The sequence below is a fragment of the Rhamphochromis sp. 'chilingali' genome (assembly GCF_963969265.1).
Source record: "Rhamphochromis sp. 'chilingali' genome assembly, chromosome: 21".
Lineage (NCBI taxonomy): Eukaryota > Metazoa > Chordata > Actinopteri > Cichliformes > Cichlidae > Rhamphochromis > Rhamphochromis sp. 'chilingali'.
Window position 1 is genome coordinate 2,967,087 of NC_137949.1, and position 18,179 is coordinate 2,985,265.

Consider the following 18,179-nt stretch of genomic DNA (forward strand, 5'->3'; position numbering starts at 1 on the left):
TTGACACCTCATGCAAAATCTTGACATTTCAGGTAAGGAAAGCTCTGACTGTTTTACCACTCTGAGAAGGTCTCTTGTTGTGTTTTCAGGCTGGTACAATCGTCTCTACATCAACTTCACATTGAGACGGCACATCTTCTTCTTCCTGCTGCAGACGTACTTTCCCGCCACACTCATGGTGATGCTTTCATGGGTGTCATTCTGGATTGACCGCCGGGCTGTGCCAGCCAGAGTCTCCTTGGGTAAAAAGAAAAAGAGAGAAAAAAGAAAAGAAACTCATATCAAATGTTCTTTGAAGAGGCTCTGCATGCCTGAGGAAAATCTGTCTCTGTGGAATGATGAAAGCTCGTTGTGACATAGCTCCACCAACTGGGAATACACACATACATGTGTCATCACACAAGCCTCCCACGCTATACCACGCTTACTTTTCTTTTGAATTATTTTCTGTATTGGGGCTGTTGCTGTACTTGTCACGCAGGCATCTGCTTTCCCCCTTACTTCTCTTATGGCTCAGCTTATCGCTCTTATTAAATTCAGTTGGTGGAGATGTTTTTACGTGACTGTTTGAAGGTCTGTTTTTTTCTTCTTTCTGCTTTGTGCATTTAATAATTTACAGCAGCAATTTAAATTTGAAAGTTGCTCAGGCAGTCCTTGGGCAGTCTATGCAGATGAAATTAACAGGTAGCTAATTCTGGTGTCTTTTCCTGACAAGTATGTTAAAAAAAAAAAAAGTAACACATAAAGCAGAAAGGTTGGTTCTCTACCTCCTATTAAATTGAAAAACAGCTCACTTACTGTCTCCAAAAGTTGATTCTGTTCATCTGGACGTAGCGTTTTCAGTGGGAGAAACGTTTCGTCATCATCCAGGTGACTTCTTCAGTCTCAGCTGACTGCAGGTTTCCCCAAATCTAATTGGGGAAACGTTTCTCCCGCTGAAAACGCTACGTCCAGATGAGCAGAATCAACTTTTGGAGATTTACTTACCTGGATGATTGAGCATGCATCAAGACGTTTTAACCCGCACTTACTGTCATTCAATGGATTTACCTACAGAATTTTATTTTAGCTCTTCAGCTAATATTGCCAACAATGACCAGTTTAACCTGCATTGGCTGCTTTGAATACATGCTGTGTGTTCAAATAAACACCTTTGGAATGCTAACACAACTTTTGAACAATTCCAGACCTTTTACCTGCTTAAAGACTTTCTCAGTCAGTTGTTTGATAACATTTAAGCCTCCAGAATTGGGGGGGGGGGGGGGGGGCGTCTCACCTCTCAGTTAAAAGCTAAATGTAACCAATTTTTCATCCCATAACTGTAAACTGAATAGGTTTTGGTACACAGCTGGAAAAGTGCAAAAATGTACCAGTGTCTAAAATTATATGGTTCTAGCCAAAATTCTGCAGCCACCCAGTTTTCTAGTGTACATGCTCCCCACCTCCTCACTTCATTAATGGAGTCATTCTACTGGACTCCCTACATTAATGAGCTTCTCAAACAAAATGATTTTTAATAAAATGGACTAGAGAATAACCTTTTTATTAACTTTACATGACATTTAAACTAAGCCTATTATGGATTTGATTCCCTTATAATAAATTAAATGTTAATAATGTTTCACTTAAATTAATCTTTAAAGACCTGTTTAACAAAGGACTTAAAAAGACAAAATATATACTCATTTTGAATAGGCTGTACATTTATCAGTTATCTATAATTGACGTCTTCATCTTCTAATATTCTCTTAATTTATAAAAAGAATTTCCAAATTCCCAGTCATGTCCTCTTGCTGCTTGTTAATCTTTAAGAAATGTCCCCATGCCACACAAACAATGTCAGCGACTGCTGTATGCACCATTTCATTTGGTTCTGTGGCCAACAGAACCAAATGTACTGATATTATAACTTCAAATGAAAAACAAGATGGAAAAAATCCAGACACGACCCAGCAAGAACTGTGCATGGTCAAGCTGTTTTAAGAAGCATTTTTCAATTCTATAAATATGGAGCTGTTAAAGATTGATACCATCAGTCGGAATGAACATGATAAGGTCTTTAAGCCACAGATGGTCCTTTTGAGAGATGAACTAACACACTACTAGTTTTGGTCTTTTTAAAACCAGGAAAACATGAAACAATTGCAAAGCCTATCACTGAAGTGAAATGAGGCGAGCACTGTGTTGGATCTGAGGTTGCCGAACTCAATTCCTCACATTCCAAGCATGTAGGAGAAACTACTGTGACTTCACAGTATGCTTGGCAGACCAAATGTAGATAACATTGGTTCATTTTAAACAAATGAAAAGCAATGATTCATAGTTTAATGCGATTATACAGAAAATTGCTCATACTTTGCATGTGATCACCTGTAACACATTGGTCCTTTAAAGACATCTGGACTCATCCTGCTGTAAAAAATGGAGGTATTAGAAAAATGAAATGACATTCAGGTTGGCTCTCTCTCTTGCAGTAGAGTATCTCTTCCTGTTACAACACACACTGGTGTTTTTGTGTAGCTTATCTGCGTAGCCAATTTAATTAAAAACTCGCTAGCAGCATGGCCACTTCACTCGTCTCTCCTGCACTGTCTTGCTCACTGCTTCAGATGTTTAGTTAGTCCTTGACATCCTTGAGTAATAATGTGTGTTTGCACATTATTCCACACCAGTTGATTAATCAACCAAAGACCTAGACAGAATTTTAATTCATTCAAAAGCCTGACACTTAGCCTTGTCCACCCCAGCTGGAAAAATCAAACAACCAGTCTTATTTGTTGTTACCCATCATCCACCTAGGCTGAGGTTCTGTCTGAATTCTCAGACTTTGTCTCTGATTTATGGGGTCATATAATTGTTGGGGATTCTCTGTTTTCTTTTTATTATTATAGGGTCTTTACCTTACAATATAAAGTGTTTTGAGGGAAGTGTTATTGTGATTTGGCACTATATAAATTTAATTAAATTGAATTCTGTCACAGTCTGGCGAGAGCAGACTGTATGAATTGAGAAAAGGACCCAAAACGCAGACTCCAAGGAACAGGGAACAGAACTTGAAATGTTAACAAAAGGCGAGCCGTTTAATATGGCTGGTAGAAAAGGTACAAACAAAGGGCAAGGCAAACTGAAGCAAAATTAACACAAACCTAAACTGGGGAATCTAAACAAACAATAAGAAAAACCTAGACAAGAAACTTGGAAGCATGGCATGAACAACAGACGACCTGACAATCACACACTGAAAATAGAGGACTTAAATACACAGCAGGTGATTAGGGGAAGTGGGAACACATGGAGGAACAGCTGACTGACATGAGCCTAATAACAGGACAAGGGAAGTGAAACTAAATACAATGTACAAAGAACACACGACTCCTTCAAAATAAAACAGGAAACATGAGACAGACATGATAATACAAACTTGATAACATAAGACACGCAGCATGAAACACGAAGGTTGAGGGGAAACTTAAATACAGGGGAAGAAAACACAAGGAGTCTAATAACCAAATGAACTTAGATAACCTAATGAACAAAATAAACTCAAACTTAAAACGCTGGGTCAAAAGACCCAGGATCATGACAGAATTCAGTTGTTAATAGTTTTGCAATTACAAGTGGTTGTGAGAGATCCAACAAATTTCTAAAACTCACACTTGTAAATTTACGATGATGTTAAAACACCTACTATCATTGTAGGTAATACACTATACAAGGCCACAACGCACTGATGTATTTTTATTATTTTCTAGTTATATTTAATTTAAAATGATGATTTTATTATCTTCAGCATATAATCAAATATCCAGCCTTGTCATGTCACATGCATTGCGTGGCAATGGTATTGAATCAGGGTAATGCTTTTACGCCTGCACTTTTAGCTATACATAAGATTAGCTCCCTGACTGAAGATAAAAAAGAATTATGCTGTAGTGTCTACAATGTAATATGAAAAAGATGCATGCTAAGATTCAAACATGTTTACTTTAGTAAAACTTTGTATCCTGTGTCCAGGCATCACCACAGTGTTGACCATGTCCACCATCATTACTGGAGTGAATGCCTCCATGCCCAGGGTCTCCTACATCAAAGCTGTGGACATTTATCTCTGGGTCAGCTTTGTCTTTGTCTTCTTGTCTGTGTTGGAATACGCTGCTGTCAACTACCTGTCCACTGTCCAGGACCGTCGAGAGCGCAAAATGAGAGAGAGAGTGCGGTCTCAGGTTTGTTTCACTGCACTGATAAATCAAAAGAGAAAGTAATGTAACTAAAAAGAGGTTAATTCATTCTACTCACAAGGCACACCTCAACTCCTTCAGCTGTATCAAATGGCAAAACCTCCAGACTCTCTTCCCGAGTCACTTCACTTACTACAATATCTGTCAGGGTTTCTGTTTTACAAGCAACACCTCAAGAGTGCCAAAGAAATAAAGACAGAAATAAAGAACAGAGAAACAGTGAGTGTTTGTGGCCAGCAGTTTGTTAGAGTTAGTGAAATTTGTGAGATCTCATCCCTGAATGATGTTTAACAGTTGAATTATACATTTAGGGAAACCAAAGAACCCTGGCTAGGTGGATGGCACAACACAGAAGAGCTATCTTGTCAGGCCAGGACTCCGCAGTCTATTTACACCTACAGGCCAGTCTTCCAGTGATGAGGATGTACACATCTTGGACAGGGAGAAACGCTGGTTGGAACAGAGTCAGGGAGGTCTTTAATGTTAGAAAGGGAACGAGCATCACTAAGCCGAGGAGGAGTCACCATCCTACAGTGCTGTGATTGCAGCTTTTTCCAAAGTATCTCTCCCCCCACCACACTCCCTGCCATTGCATTCGTGGTTCTCTGTGTCTGGCGCTGGGTTCTCGGGTGAGTACTGGCTCACTCCCAGCAGCTGCTTGGTGGGGCCTGGTCCCCCTGGCTCAGTTGGGCACCTCCCGGGGTGTGGAGGGCCCTTGGATCTCAGGTCTCTGGGCCCGGGGCTTGGTCTGCTCTGGCGTAGCCGTCTGCCTGCTGGAGCCTGCAGGCTCCTGTATGCTGCTCAGTAACATTCAATATTTATTATTTACTGTTACTGGTTTGTTGGTTGGTTGTTGCTGTGATTCCCCTACTCTGTTATTTTCTTTTTGCTTTTTTTTCTTCAGCAGGTGATGGAGCAGATTTTTAGTGTCTTTTCTCTCTCTATCACTCTTCTCCTTTATTTTTCTTTCTATCTCCTTCTGTTAACTCAGGAGACAGACACATCTCTACTTTTAAGATTAGACCAAAGTGCCTTGAGGCAACTGTTGTTATGAATTGGCGCTATATTAATAAAACTGAATTGAACACCTTGTTCGAACATAAGAGTGTCCATAAATGCACGTGGCACCAGGATGCTGTAGGCCGCAGGTCGATGATCGATTTTGTAATCTTTCCACCAGACCTGCGACCATATGTTCTGGACACTCAGGTAAAGAGAGGGGCTGAGCTGTCAACTGATCACCACCTGGTGGTGACTTGGATCAGGTGGCAGGGGAGGACGCTGGACAGACCCAGTGCACCTAAACGCGTAGTGAGGGTGTGCTGCGAACACCTACAGTGTGCACCTAATGACGTTAGATAGTCTTTCCAAAGCGATTTAAGTAAAACAAACATACATGTGTAAATTCATTCTGAACGATTCTCGTGTTTCCTCATTTTTCCAATCTCATAATATAGGGACGTGTTGGGTGCCCGGAAGCGTAATACAGTGGGGCAAAAAAGTATTTAGTCAGCCACCGATTGTGCAAGTTCCCCCACTTAAAATGATGACAGAGGTCAGTAATTTGCACCAGAGGTACACTTCAACTGTGAGAGACAGAATGTGAAAAAAAAAATCCATGAATCCACATGGTAGGATTTGTAAAGAATTTATTCGTAAATCAGGGTGGAAAATAAGTATTTGGTCACCTCAAACAAGGAAAATCTCTGGCTCTCACAGACCTGTAACGTCTTCTGTAAGAAGCTTTTCTGTCCCCCACTCGTTACCTGCATGAATGGCACCTGTTTGAACTCATCATCTGTATAAAAGACACCTGTCCACAGCCTCAAACAGTCAGACTCCAAACTCCGCCATGGCCAAGACCAAAGAGCTTTCGAAGGACACCAGGAAAAGTATTGTAGACCTGCACCAGACTGGGAAGAGTGAATCTACAATAGGCAAGCAGCTTGGTGTGAAAAAATCAACTGTGGGAGCAATCATCAGAAAATGGAAGACATACAAGACCACTGATAATCTCCCTCGATCTGGGGCTCCACGCAAGATCTCATCCCGTGGGGTCAAAATGATCATGAGAACGGTGAGCAAAGATCCCAGAACCACACGGGGGGACCTGGTGAATGACCTGCAGAGAGCTGGGACCAAAGTAACAAAGGTCACCATCAGTAACACACTACAACGGCAGGGAATCAAATCCCGCAGTGCCAGACGTGTTCCGCTGCTGAAGCCAGTGCATGTCCAGGCCCGTCTGAAGTTTGCCAGAGAGCACATGGATGATACAGCAGAGGATTGGGAGAATGTCATGTGGTCAGATGAAACCAAAGTAGAACTTTTTGGTATAAACTCAACTCGTGGTGTTTGGAGGAAGAAGAATACTGAGTTGCATCCCAAGAACACCATACCTACTGTGAAGGTGGAAACATCATGCTATGGGGCTGTTTTTCTGCCAAGGGGACAGGACGACTGATCCGTGTTAAGGACAGAATGAATGGGGCCATGTATCGTGAGATTTTGAGCCAAAACCTCCTTCCATCAGTGAGAACTTTGAAGATGAAACGAGGCTGGGTCTTCCAACATGACAATGATCCAAAACACACCGCCCGGGCAACAAAGGAGTGGCTCCGTAAGAAGCATTTGAAAGTCCTGGAGTGGCCTAGCCAGTCTCCAGACCTCAACCCCATAGAAAATCTGTGGCGGGAGTTGAAAGTCCGTGTTGCTCGGCGACAGCCCCAAAACATCACTGCTCTCGAGAAGATCTGCATGGAGGAATGGGCCAAAATACCAGCTACTGTGTGTGCAAACCTGGTAAAGACCTATAGTAAACGTTTGACCTCTGTTATTGCCAACAAAGGTTATGTTACAAAGTATTGAGTTGTATTTTTGTTATTGACCAAATACTTATTTTCCACCCTGATTTACGAATAAATTCTTTACAAATCCTACAATGTGGATTCATGGATTTTTTTTTCACATTCTGTCTCTCACAGTTGAAGTGTACCTCTGGTGCAAATTACTGACCTCTGTCATCATTTTAGGTGGGGGAACTTGCACAATCGGTGGCTGACTAAATACTTTTTTGCCCCACTGTAGCAGAGGCCCCAGTCTGTGAGATCTTCAACGCACACCACCGGCAGAGCTGCAACAGCATTCCGAGGGAGACTGGGGACATTGAGTCCAAATGGACCATGTTCAGCATCTTCATTGAAGCTGCTGCATTTAGCTGCGGCCGCAAAGTGGTTGGTGCCTGTCGTGGTGGTAACCCCCAAACCAAATGGTGGACACCAGAGGTGAAGGGAGCCACCAGGCTGAAGAAGGAGTCCTATCAGGCTTGGTTAGCCAGTGTGACTTCGGAGGCAGCTGACAGGTACCGACAGGCCAAGTGGAATGCGGCTTGGGCAGTGGCTGAAGCAAAAACTCGGGTGTGGGAGGAGTTCGGAGAGGCCATCGAAAAAGACTTTGGGACTGCCTCGAAGAGATTCTGGCAAACCGTCAGGCGTCTCAGGAGGGGAAAGCGGTGCTCTACCTGCACTGTGTATAGTGCTGGCGAAGCGCTGCTGACGTCGACTGAGAAAATTGTCGCGCGGTGGAAGGAATACTTCGAGGACCTCCTTAATCCCTCTGACATGTCTTCCGAGGAGGAAGCAGAGTCTGGGGATGAGGGGAATGACCCGCCAATTTCCGGGGGCGAGGTCACTGAGGCAGTTAAACAACTCCTTGGTGGCAGAGCCCCTGGTGTGGATAAGGTCCACCCCGAGTTCCTGAAGGCTCTGGACGTTGTAGGGTTGTCCTGATTGACACGCCTCTACAATGTTGCGTGGAGATCAGGGGCAGTACCCCTGGACTGGCAGACGGGGGTGGTGGTCCCCATCTTTAAGAAGGGAGACCGGAGGGTGTGTTCCAACTACAGGGGAATCACACTCCTCAGCCTCCCTGGGAAAGTCTATGCCAGGGTGCTGGAAAGGAGAATTCGTCCACTAGTCAAACCTCAGATACAAAAGGAACAATGCAGTTTTCGCCCTGGTTGCAGAACACTGGACGAGCTCTTTATCCTCTCAAGGATACTTGAGGGCGCATGGGAGTTTGCCCAACCAGTCTACATGTGTTTTGTGGACTTGAAGAAGGCATTCAACCGTGTCTACGGGATGCTACGGGAGTATGGGGTGTCTGGCCCATTGCTACGGGCCATTCGATCCCTATACAACCTTTGAAAGAGCTTGGTTCGCATTGCCGGCAATAAGTCAGACTCATTCCCGGTGGGTGATGGGTTCCGCCAGGGCTGCCCTTTGTCACCGATTCTGTTCATAATTTTTATGGACAGGATTTCTAGGCGTAGCCAAGTGGTGGAAGGCTTTCACTTGGGTGGCCTCAGAATCTCATCTCTGCTTTTTGCAGATGATGTGGTTCTGTTGGCTTCATTGGGTGATGACCTCCAGCTTGCACTGGAACGGTTTGCAGTCGAGTGTGAAGCAGCGCCGTGGTTCTCAGACGGAAAAGGGTGGAGTGCCCACTCCGGGTCGGGGATGAATTCCTGCCCCAAGTGGAGGAGTTCAAGTATCTCGGGGTCTTGTTCGCAAGTGATGGGAGAAGGGAGCCGAAGATTGACAGATGGATTGATGCTGCGGCTGCAGTGATGCGGACGCTGCACCGGTCCTTCATAGTGAAGAGAGAGCTGAGTGTAAAAGCGAAGGTCTCAATTTACCAGTCGATCTATGTCCGTACCCTCACCTATGGCCACGAGCTGTGGGTAATAACCGAAAGAACGAGATCGTGGATACAAGCGGCGGAAATGAGTTTCCTCCGAAGGGTGGCTGGCCTCTCCCTTAGAGATAGGGTGAGAAGTTCAGCCAACCGGGAGGGGCTCAGAGTAGAGCAGCTGCTCCTCCACATCGAAAGGAGCCAGCTGAGGTGGTTCGGGCATCTGACAAGGATGCCTCCTGCAGACCCAGGACACGCTGGAGAGATTATATCTCTCGGCTGGCCTGGGAACGCCTTGGTGTTCTCCCGGATAAGTTAGAGGAGGTGGCTGGGGAGAGGGAGGTCTGGGCTTATCTGCTTAGGCTGCTGCCCCCGCGACCCAGCCCCAGATAAAGTGGAAGAAGATGGATGGATGGATGGATGGATGGATGGATGGATGGATGGATGAATTTAAACAAATGGCACTGTGCTGTACTGAGAGCTTTTAAAGCAGAAGTTTGAACAACACAATCCTTTCTGATAACAGTAGCTGAAATGAATAAGATTGGCACATTTACAAGACAGCTATCATTCATGCAGTGATCTTCAAAAAATCTGTGTTCCAGCTGCTCTGTCCTGGAGCAAAGATGAACTGTTGATATGTGGTGATGTTGCATGCAATAATGACTTCAGTTGTATTTCTTCCCTGCCAGTCACTGCCCTGTACCTGTGGTATTTCCCAAACACGAACCATGACCATGTTGGATGGCACCTACAGTGAAGCTGACACCAATAGTTTGGCTGGCTACACTGAAGAGCCCATAGTACCTGAGGAAGTACAGGCAGACATGCACGAGGTTTCTGATAAACCTGATCATATGGTGGTACACCTGTCAGTGAGTAGTGAGTCCACAACAACGAAGAAGAAGAAGAGCCTTCGTGCCCTCAACATCATCCAGAACACGCATGCCATTGACAAATACTCCCGAATGATTTTCCCTGGTTCATACATCTTCTTTAATCTTATCTACTGGTCAGTATACTGCTAAACAACACTGTCAGTCAAGACTGAGGCCAGTGGGGACATTAGCATACACAGATAGTATGAATGCTACATCAGTGAGACAAGGGACTAATTCTGAGTGCTGTTGTGCTGCTAAATCATTATAATGAAGGACATGAGCAAAACATGTCTTAAATGTTTCCAATGTGACTATGGGATGTCAATCAGTTAAAAAAAACAAAAGATATAAATTCTGTTCCAAACCACTGATGCTAATTCTTGTCGTCTCTTTTAGCTTTGTCAGTTGTCAGCTGCTATTGAAAAGGTCTTTGTACAAATTACTGCTATTCCTGGTATGATGAAGAAACCGTATATTTTGTATTTTAATTGTATAGATAAAGATACAGTGTATAGTGTCTGTATTTATGCCGTGAGGTATTGATTGTTTATTTATATTTATTGTTTTGATTTTTAACAATCATAAAATGAAAGTCACAATGAGGTGCATTGTTAATCATGACTCAGTTATTTTCATATATATATGATAGATAAATAATGAACTCTGATCATATTTGTAAGACAGTTATTTCAGCTAAAATGATATTCTGACCTAAGATTGAGGAACACACATTAAGAGTTCTCCGAGGTTACTCTGTTAGTATGCGCATCATCTTAAAGGCGAATAAGTGCTTTTGCTTTAACATGGATACCAGCTTCTATTTTGCTGCTGTCAGTTTCAGCATTTTCATTATATGCTGTATAGAGTTCTAGAAACAAATATGGGAACAGCTCAAATGTTTTTGTGAAGAATGGCTTCTAAAAATATGAAAGAAATTGATTAAATACAAAGTGAAGCTGATGAATGTCAATATAGTAACATTAGTGGAAAATAATACATAATCATAAAGTTTTCTCTGTAAAAGAAATCAAGAAACTCAGGATTCATGCCGTGGAGAACAATACTATGTATACCAAAGTTTCTTGTAATGTAACCATAACTGCAGAGATATTTCACTTACCTAGGACACTTGAACTAAAATTCAACGTACTAGTAACACATGACAAAGATCAAAGGTCTGTTAGTCAGTATTAGAAGTTGGGCTGATCATATAATGGCTAACTCAACAGTAACTCAGCTGTTAGCATCTTGCTGGTGATTGATCAACACAATCACATAAAAAAAAACAATCAATTCTCAAAAGACAGAGAAATATGTGGATATGCGTAGCAATGGGTTTGTTTCAATAATGTGAATAATTATTAGTCTGCATGGTTCAGAGCAAAGATTTGGTCTGCTGCTATTTTTAACACTTCTTTAGTCTGAAAGCCGCAGTCTGGCAGGACTTATTTACAATTTTTTACACTCTTTTAAATAAAATTAAAATGTAAAAAATATTTGGATGGAAACAGGCAAGTTCCAGAATTTTTCATGTGCACAGGCTGTGGTGGGAAGTTAAAAATACAAAGTGGTTGAAAATACAGCTAGTTCTAATGATTTTAAATGTTCAAACTCCTGCCTCCATACGTAAGGTTTAGAAGTAGTGCTGTCAGTGTTAATAAATGTTAATAACGAGATTAACGCTGACAGCACTATTTAGAAGACATGACTGCCTCATAAGAGTACATTAGCTGAATTGAAGCTCAAGTTTCAGCAACAAGGTAACTGAGCTAATAACATATGCTCTGGTTAATTTTTTTTCCACATTTTCCTTAAAACTCACCATTTCAGTGAGGTCAACAGACCAGTAGGTAGTAAACCTAATCACTGTGAGGCATATGAAGTGGTGTCCATTCTTAGCCAGTCATCATCACTGTTGAAAGGAAGGTGTGTTCAATTAGCACAGTGATGGATACTCATTCATCTAACAATATAGACCGGTAATGTTTCTATTATTTAGTATATTCTAGCCAAAAGTGATGGAATGGGAGAGGTTTAAATGGGCCCAGCTTCGGCTTTACAAGTTTCAGAAAACATGGCATCAAAAAGGTCATCATAAACCAGAAGTTTTTAGAAGACACCTCTGAAAAACATTGTTCTACAATTTAGATAAAAGGATAAAAATCAATTTTGGATGCCGATTACCTTCAGACCCTCAGATGACACTGAATTAAGAACAGGTATCATTCTATCGTGAACTGCATAGGCTCAGGAGCACCTCCAGAAATCATCTGTGAAGACAGTTTGATGGCTGTAGATTAAAACTCTGTTATACAAAGAAAAATTGACTTAAACAAAGTGGAAAACACTTCTGTAATAAGACAAACTAAAATTTGAAATTGTTTTTGGAAAACAGAATTGGGCACTTGCTCCTCTGGACTAAACAGGAGAGGGACCATCTGCCTTTCTATCAGGACTCAGTTTAAAGCCTCCATCTCTGATGGTATGGGGAGCAACTTATGTACCATCCAGAGTATGGCTTCAGGGAAGGGTTTGCATATTTCAGTAAAACCACATACTGCATCTCTTCCAGCAGCATGGCCTTGTACTAGAAGCATCTGGCCACCAACTGAAAAACATTTGGTGTGTCTTGAAATGAAAAACATGAGAAAAAAGACCCAGGACTGTTGAGCAGCTAGAATAATCTATCAGGCTACAATGGGGCAACAATATTTCTCTCCCAAAAGAGCAAGATCTCCTCAGTTCCCAGACGTTTATAGACTGTTACCAAAACACGAGCGTAGTGCACCTCAGGAGGTAGTGCAGGTCATCTGCTAATGGTGGTTCAGTCCCTGGCTGCTCAGTTGACATGCAAAGTATCATTGAGCCAGAAACCCTAAACTACTTTCTGATGCAATTATTGGAGTGTGACTGTTAGAAAGCACTTAGGTGTAGAAAAAAGGTGCTGGTGTGAATGAGATAAGTTGTACAAAGCACCTTGAGGATCTTTGGGTTCCCCAACACACACCACTGGACGCAAGTCTCTGGTTATGCTTGTCCAAAGGTGATACTAGACCAAACCCAGTTCGCTCAGTTTTATTAACTGTCAGAGCTACAGTGACTGCCAATCAAAGTCAGCACCAACCACACCTCAGTGCCAGCTTACCAAGTGTGCACATAAATAGAAGAACATAGCAAAATAGAAATGGCCTCCTCTGGTACTGCCCCTGAACCCTCCGTTCCACAAAGACCAGTCGTACTAAACATAGTCCCAACTATTATCGAATTTAAAATTAGCTATTTTTTTCTTCTTAAAATTGTACATTTTCTACGTTTCAACATTTGATGTATTTTCTATGTTCTGTTGCGATTAAAAGATGGGTTTGTAACATTTTCAAATTGTTGCATTTTATTTAAAATTTACATTTAATACAGCATCTCAAATGTTTTCAGAACTGCTGTTATATTTAAAGTTGTGTTTAAAGCCACATGTGACTTGGGATTATGTTTTGTAAACTGCTGCAATTGCAATCAATACTATGGGTAAAAAAGGAAACTACCTACCTCTTCTGGTGTCATGTTTTCTAAAACATCATGTTTCTCAAGCATTGTCGTTTCTGTATGAAGATAACCACACATTTATGTATTTCTAGCCACCGGTTTTCTGGAACCACTTTCACTCAGCAGGGATTCAAGGTGTGTCTGACCAGTCTGCAGATTCAGATGTGAAACACTGATGCCCTGTACTTCTTCCTGCTGTGTTCACATGTTTCCTGACTTTTTATTTTGTTATGCAGTTCAACAAAGTGAAGTGTTAAAAACACACAATTCTGCAGTGATTACGGGGTGTAAACGGACTGACGCGCAGACCAGGGATCCTTGCAAAGAAGACAGTGAATTTATTTACAAAAGACACCAGGTGATAATATGCACACGTGCAAGAGGGGGGAAGCGGGGAGGTCCAGGGCTCCAGGGTCCGTGAGGGATCGAACAGACTCCAAACGTTTCCAAATTTCTCTCCTCTCTCCACCACAAGGTCGTACACGCCACACAGTAATCCATATTTTATGTTAGCTCTATAGAGCTTATTGTATTGAATGATATTTATGTCATAATGTATGTGCAAGTAAAAAAAGCATAATTCAAGCAAATAATTTCATGTCACAAATGCAAGCAATTGCCTAAGCTTGACTACTTTATCTATTCTGTAGCAATCTTTAGCATAATCTTTACTTATATACTTTACTTATATACTTATATACCATGCATTTTAATGAATTTAAAACATGATAAAGTAAACAAAAGACAGAACGCTTTTTCTTAAACAAGTGGAGAGCTCAATGTTTAGGAAAAATACAGTTTTTCTCTATTTAAATTAATGCCACTTTATAATTGCCTTGAAATTTAATAACATTATCAACAGTGTATCAAGAATATCATTTTTGATCTTTCCACACATACGTGTAAAAAAAACTCATGCGCAGTTTGGAAACAGACCTGTATGAGTCATACATTTCTTATCCTCTGGAGGGCGTCCACATGTCAACTAAACAAGAGGGGAATTTAAAAAGTGGCCATGTATTTGTTTGCACTCTTTTCCTCTCTTGTGTGTTGTGTTTTTCTACATGTACAGCACTTCTGTCTGCCCCCATGTTCCCGTATTTTAGAAAGATGTCATACTGCCTTAGAGATGTCTTTAAGATTTGAACCAAAATTAAAATGAGCAATCTTAAGAACACAAAATACTTGCTTTTAATGTAAACTTGAGATGTCCTTCTCAAAGTCATCAGAGTGCTCTTGAAACGTCCCATAAGAATAAGACAAGAGGGTGTGACATCACAGCAGAACACAAAGAGGATGAGCAGACTGTTTTTGCTAATGAAGCTTGTGTGTGCACCAAAATGTTGAAGATGTTCTGTCAGTCACTTCTGGTGAGTGCCGTGTACTTTGCTATGGTGTGCTCCATGAGCCGTACTCCATCATGGACAGTCCTGACCACCCTGCGAACAATCATAATCCTCTAATTCAGGTCTGCTCCTCCAAAGAAAGATACAGGAAATCTTTCATGCTATCGCAGTCTATAATGTGACCCAGTTCTGAAAGCCTTGGACTACTGTGTAAAATGTAATAACAGAGTGCAGTGATTTTCATGTTTTAAGAAATAAAAATAAAAAGTTATTCTTTGTAATCATAAATGTCACTTCAAGGTCAACCACTTCAAGTATTATTTTTTAGTTATTTGTTAGTTTTACCAGAGCAAGAAGTGGACCATACATTTGAAGACTTGCTGGTCTTTGTAACTGGAGCTGCCACCACTGGGGTTCCCAAAGTCCTGCAATAGTTTTATGACCAGGAACCAGGATTGCGCTGCATATTGTACGCTTACGACATGCAGCTTATGCCTCTATCTGCCAAGAGGTGTCGAGAATGAAGAACAATTTAAAGAACTTATTTACACTGCAAGGATCCCTCAGTTTTGGAAAGGCATGTGACTTCATGTGAAGTAATTGTGCACTGCTTTGAACAGCTGACTGTAAACCTGTGACTTTAAAGATTGCATGTTCTCAATACGCCTGGATTCACCCTGGCTTTCTGAGTTTTTCCAATGTATTTTAAAATATAGACCTTGAAAGTGTCTAAAGTGTACTCTTAGAAATTGTGCCTTCTCTGTATTTACTTATATTTATTGTTTAGTTTAGACAACAGTTGGTTAAGCAGGAGGCAAACAGTGCACAAAAATTTGTTTTCTTTGAGTGTTGACTGTGTTTTAATTTTGTACAAGCCTTTTGAATATAAACCTGTTAACATGAACAGAACTGTCGCTGGAATTATTCAAACATAAACCTAGCTGCATTGACTATAGTAAAAAATAACCAATAATTTATTTATTTTTTATTAATTCCAATCAAAAAATGAAAAAAGGCAAAGCAGAGACTGTGTGTGTTTCTTCATGTATGTGTTGGTAGGTGGGCATAGCACCAGGGTGTAGTTTAGCCTTGTACGGTTGGTCTTAAGTGTCAGAGGATGAATAATTTGACACAGGCATAGGGTAGCCATTATAAGTGTAAAAACTGTCTACAGGAGAACTAGGTTTTATTGTAGGCAGAATATTATGTAATGTAGGCTGGCACTACCTTTCTGCACAACAAATTAAATAGACTATGTTTGTGTTATTCAGATGTTGCATGAAAATGCTCGGTAGCTTTGTGCAGGAAAAACAGGTTCGCTTGCAGTAATGTGGTGAGCTCACAGTAAAGGCTTTGGTGTTCATGGTCAGTGATATATCAAGTGTAGCCGAGATTAATTTATTTATCTGAATAGTGTAGTATCCAGCAGCTGGATGTGTAGTGGTACACTAAAGTAAAGTGATATACAAATACAGGCCATTTATACAGTTTTGAAGTGGGAGTCGCAAGGCTGATTCCAACCCGGTATCCAATAAGGGTCCAGGCTACGTCTGCAGAATGTCCGCAGTTTGAACACAAGCATTTCACTACATGTTGACTGAGATAGTTTTGAAACATCTTCCTACGTGTTGTTTTCAAATTCAGTTGTGTAAATCCATAAAGAGCAGCTCGTCCATTAAGAAAATCTACTGGAATTCACATTAGAAATGATCCTAGTTTTTAGTATTTCCCCCACGCAACAGCACAAAACAACAGATCTTAGGCTTCCCCCATCTTTTGAATCTTACTTTAACGCCTGACTGTTCTCATTTTTCTGTTTAGGTGTGGAGGCAAAGTCATCCTCAACCATGTAGGCAACAGAAAAATGAGATAATTTAAAATTCTCTCTTACTGCTTGTGTCCTGTATAATAGATTCAAGCAAAGAACATTCATTAGAATTAGAACTGAGATTTAAATAACATCAGTATTCTCATGTACTACGATTATATTAGTGTATAATGAATATAGCAGAACATCCAGTTACCTTTCCATAAAAAATATGGTAGAAATGTATTTTAAGGAGCCACGTTTTGCTTTCTTACTTTGAGTGCATTTCATAGCCATTACTTTTTCACTTTTATTGAAGTAAAGAAGTTGAATCAGTACCTCAAGTTTTACTGAATTTTTTTTAAACTTTCTTTTTATTGTTTTTCTTTAAACACTATACAACAAAACAAAACAACAAAACAACAACAACAACAAAAAGATAAATACAACAAGTAGGATAACAAACAAACAAACAAACAAACAAAAACATGTTGGATCTCTTTGTTTCTACAGTTTGATCATTTCTCATTATCAATGTGTTGGTCTTTATCCTGTTGGGTTTATGTGCTCAGTCCATTTCTCCCACTTTTTATGGTATTGATCTTCCTGAGTCCTTATTCTGTAGGTCAATTGTTCCATGGTTTGTATTTCATCTATAATTTTGATCCATTCGTCCTGTGATGGTGGGTCTATCTTGTTCCATTTTCTTGTAATTGCCTTTTTAAAGGCAGCAAGCATAATTTTCAATATGTATCTACCTTCTTTCATCACATTTCCCGTAATGACACCAAAGTATATTAATGTACAAGTCTTAGATACAGCATAACCCAGAATTGTACCTATAACTAAATGAATATCTTCCCAAAATTTTGTAATCTTGGGACAGAACCAGAACACATGGGAATGATTCACATTTACCTCTCCACAGCCCCTCCAACACGGTTGTGGTAATGAGGTATGTTTGTTCGTAATTTTGGGTGTTATAAAAAATCTAATTACATTTTCCCAGCAGTGCAGTCTCCAGGCACGTGATGATGTTGTTGACTGCTGTATTTTCCAGGTTTGTGAACATTCCTCATCAGATATGTTCACTCCCAACTCTCTCTGCCACTTCAGTTTTACATATGTTATTGTACACCCTCTTGCCTCCATTATATGCTCGTAAATTGTAGAGATTGTTCTAATTGTTTTTGCTTTGTAAACTTCAGTTATGGTTTTAATTATCGAATTTTTATCCAGATCTACACTATGTTTTACTTCTTTATTAAAAAAGTCCAGAATCTGTAAATATCTGTAGTGATCTTGATTACTTAGGTCATATTTTTGTTTAATCTCCTGGAAACTCATAAAATTCCCATTTTTAATTAGTGTACACATCGCTGTTAATCCAGTAGGAATCCACTGTTTAAATCTTTGTTCCACATAACCGGGTGTAAAACCCTCATCATAGGCTATCCATCGAACTAATCCAAGCTCTTTTTCTAGTTTGTATTTTTGTATCAGGTTAAACCATATTTTAAGCGTAAACTGAGTGACTGAATTCAGCTGTTTAATTACTCTCATTGTTTCTTTTCTGTCTCCTGTAAGGCTTTGAATTTCTCTTCCTTGTGCTGATTTTTCTAAATTCTTCCATTTGGCTTCATAATCATTGTCACACCAACAAATGATTTGTGCA

The 18,179-nt window shown here is 40.6% G+C and overlaps 1 protein-coding gene across 1 annotated transcript in view; it reads left to right on the forward strand.

The window, feature by feature from the left end:
* The window catches only part of gabrr2a (gamma-aminobutyric acid type A receptor subunit rho2a), a 77,829-nt gene extending 67,659 nt beyond the window's left edge, over positions 1–10,170 (forward strand). Inside the window, exons 7-9 of the mRNA XM_080871168.1 lie at positions 90–242; positions 4,015–4,223; positions 9,623–10,170. Coding sequence (XP_080727294.1) covers positions 90–242; positions 4,015–4,223; positions 9,623–9,958 — 698 coding nt within the window. The 3' untranslated portion in view covers positions 9,959–10,170. The remainder of the gene's footprint in view (positions 1–89; positions 243–4,014; positions 4,224–9,622) is intronic.
* Positions 10,171–18,179: the final 8,009 nt, after the last annotated feature.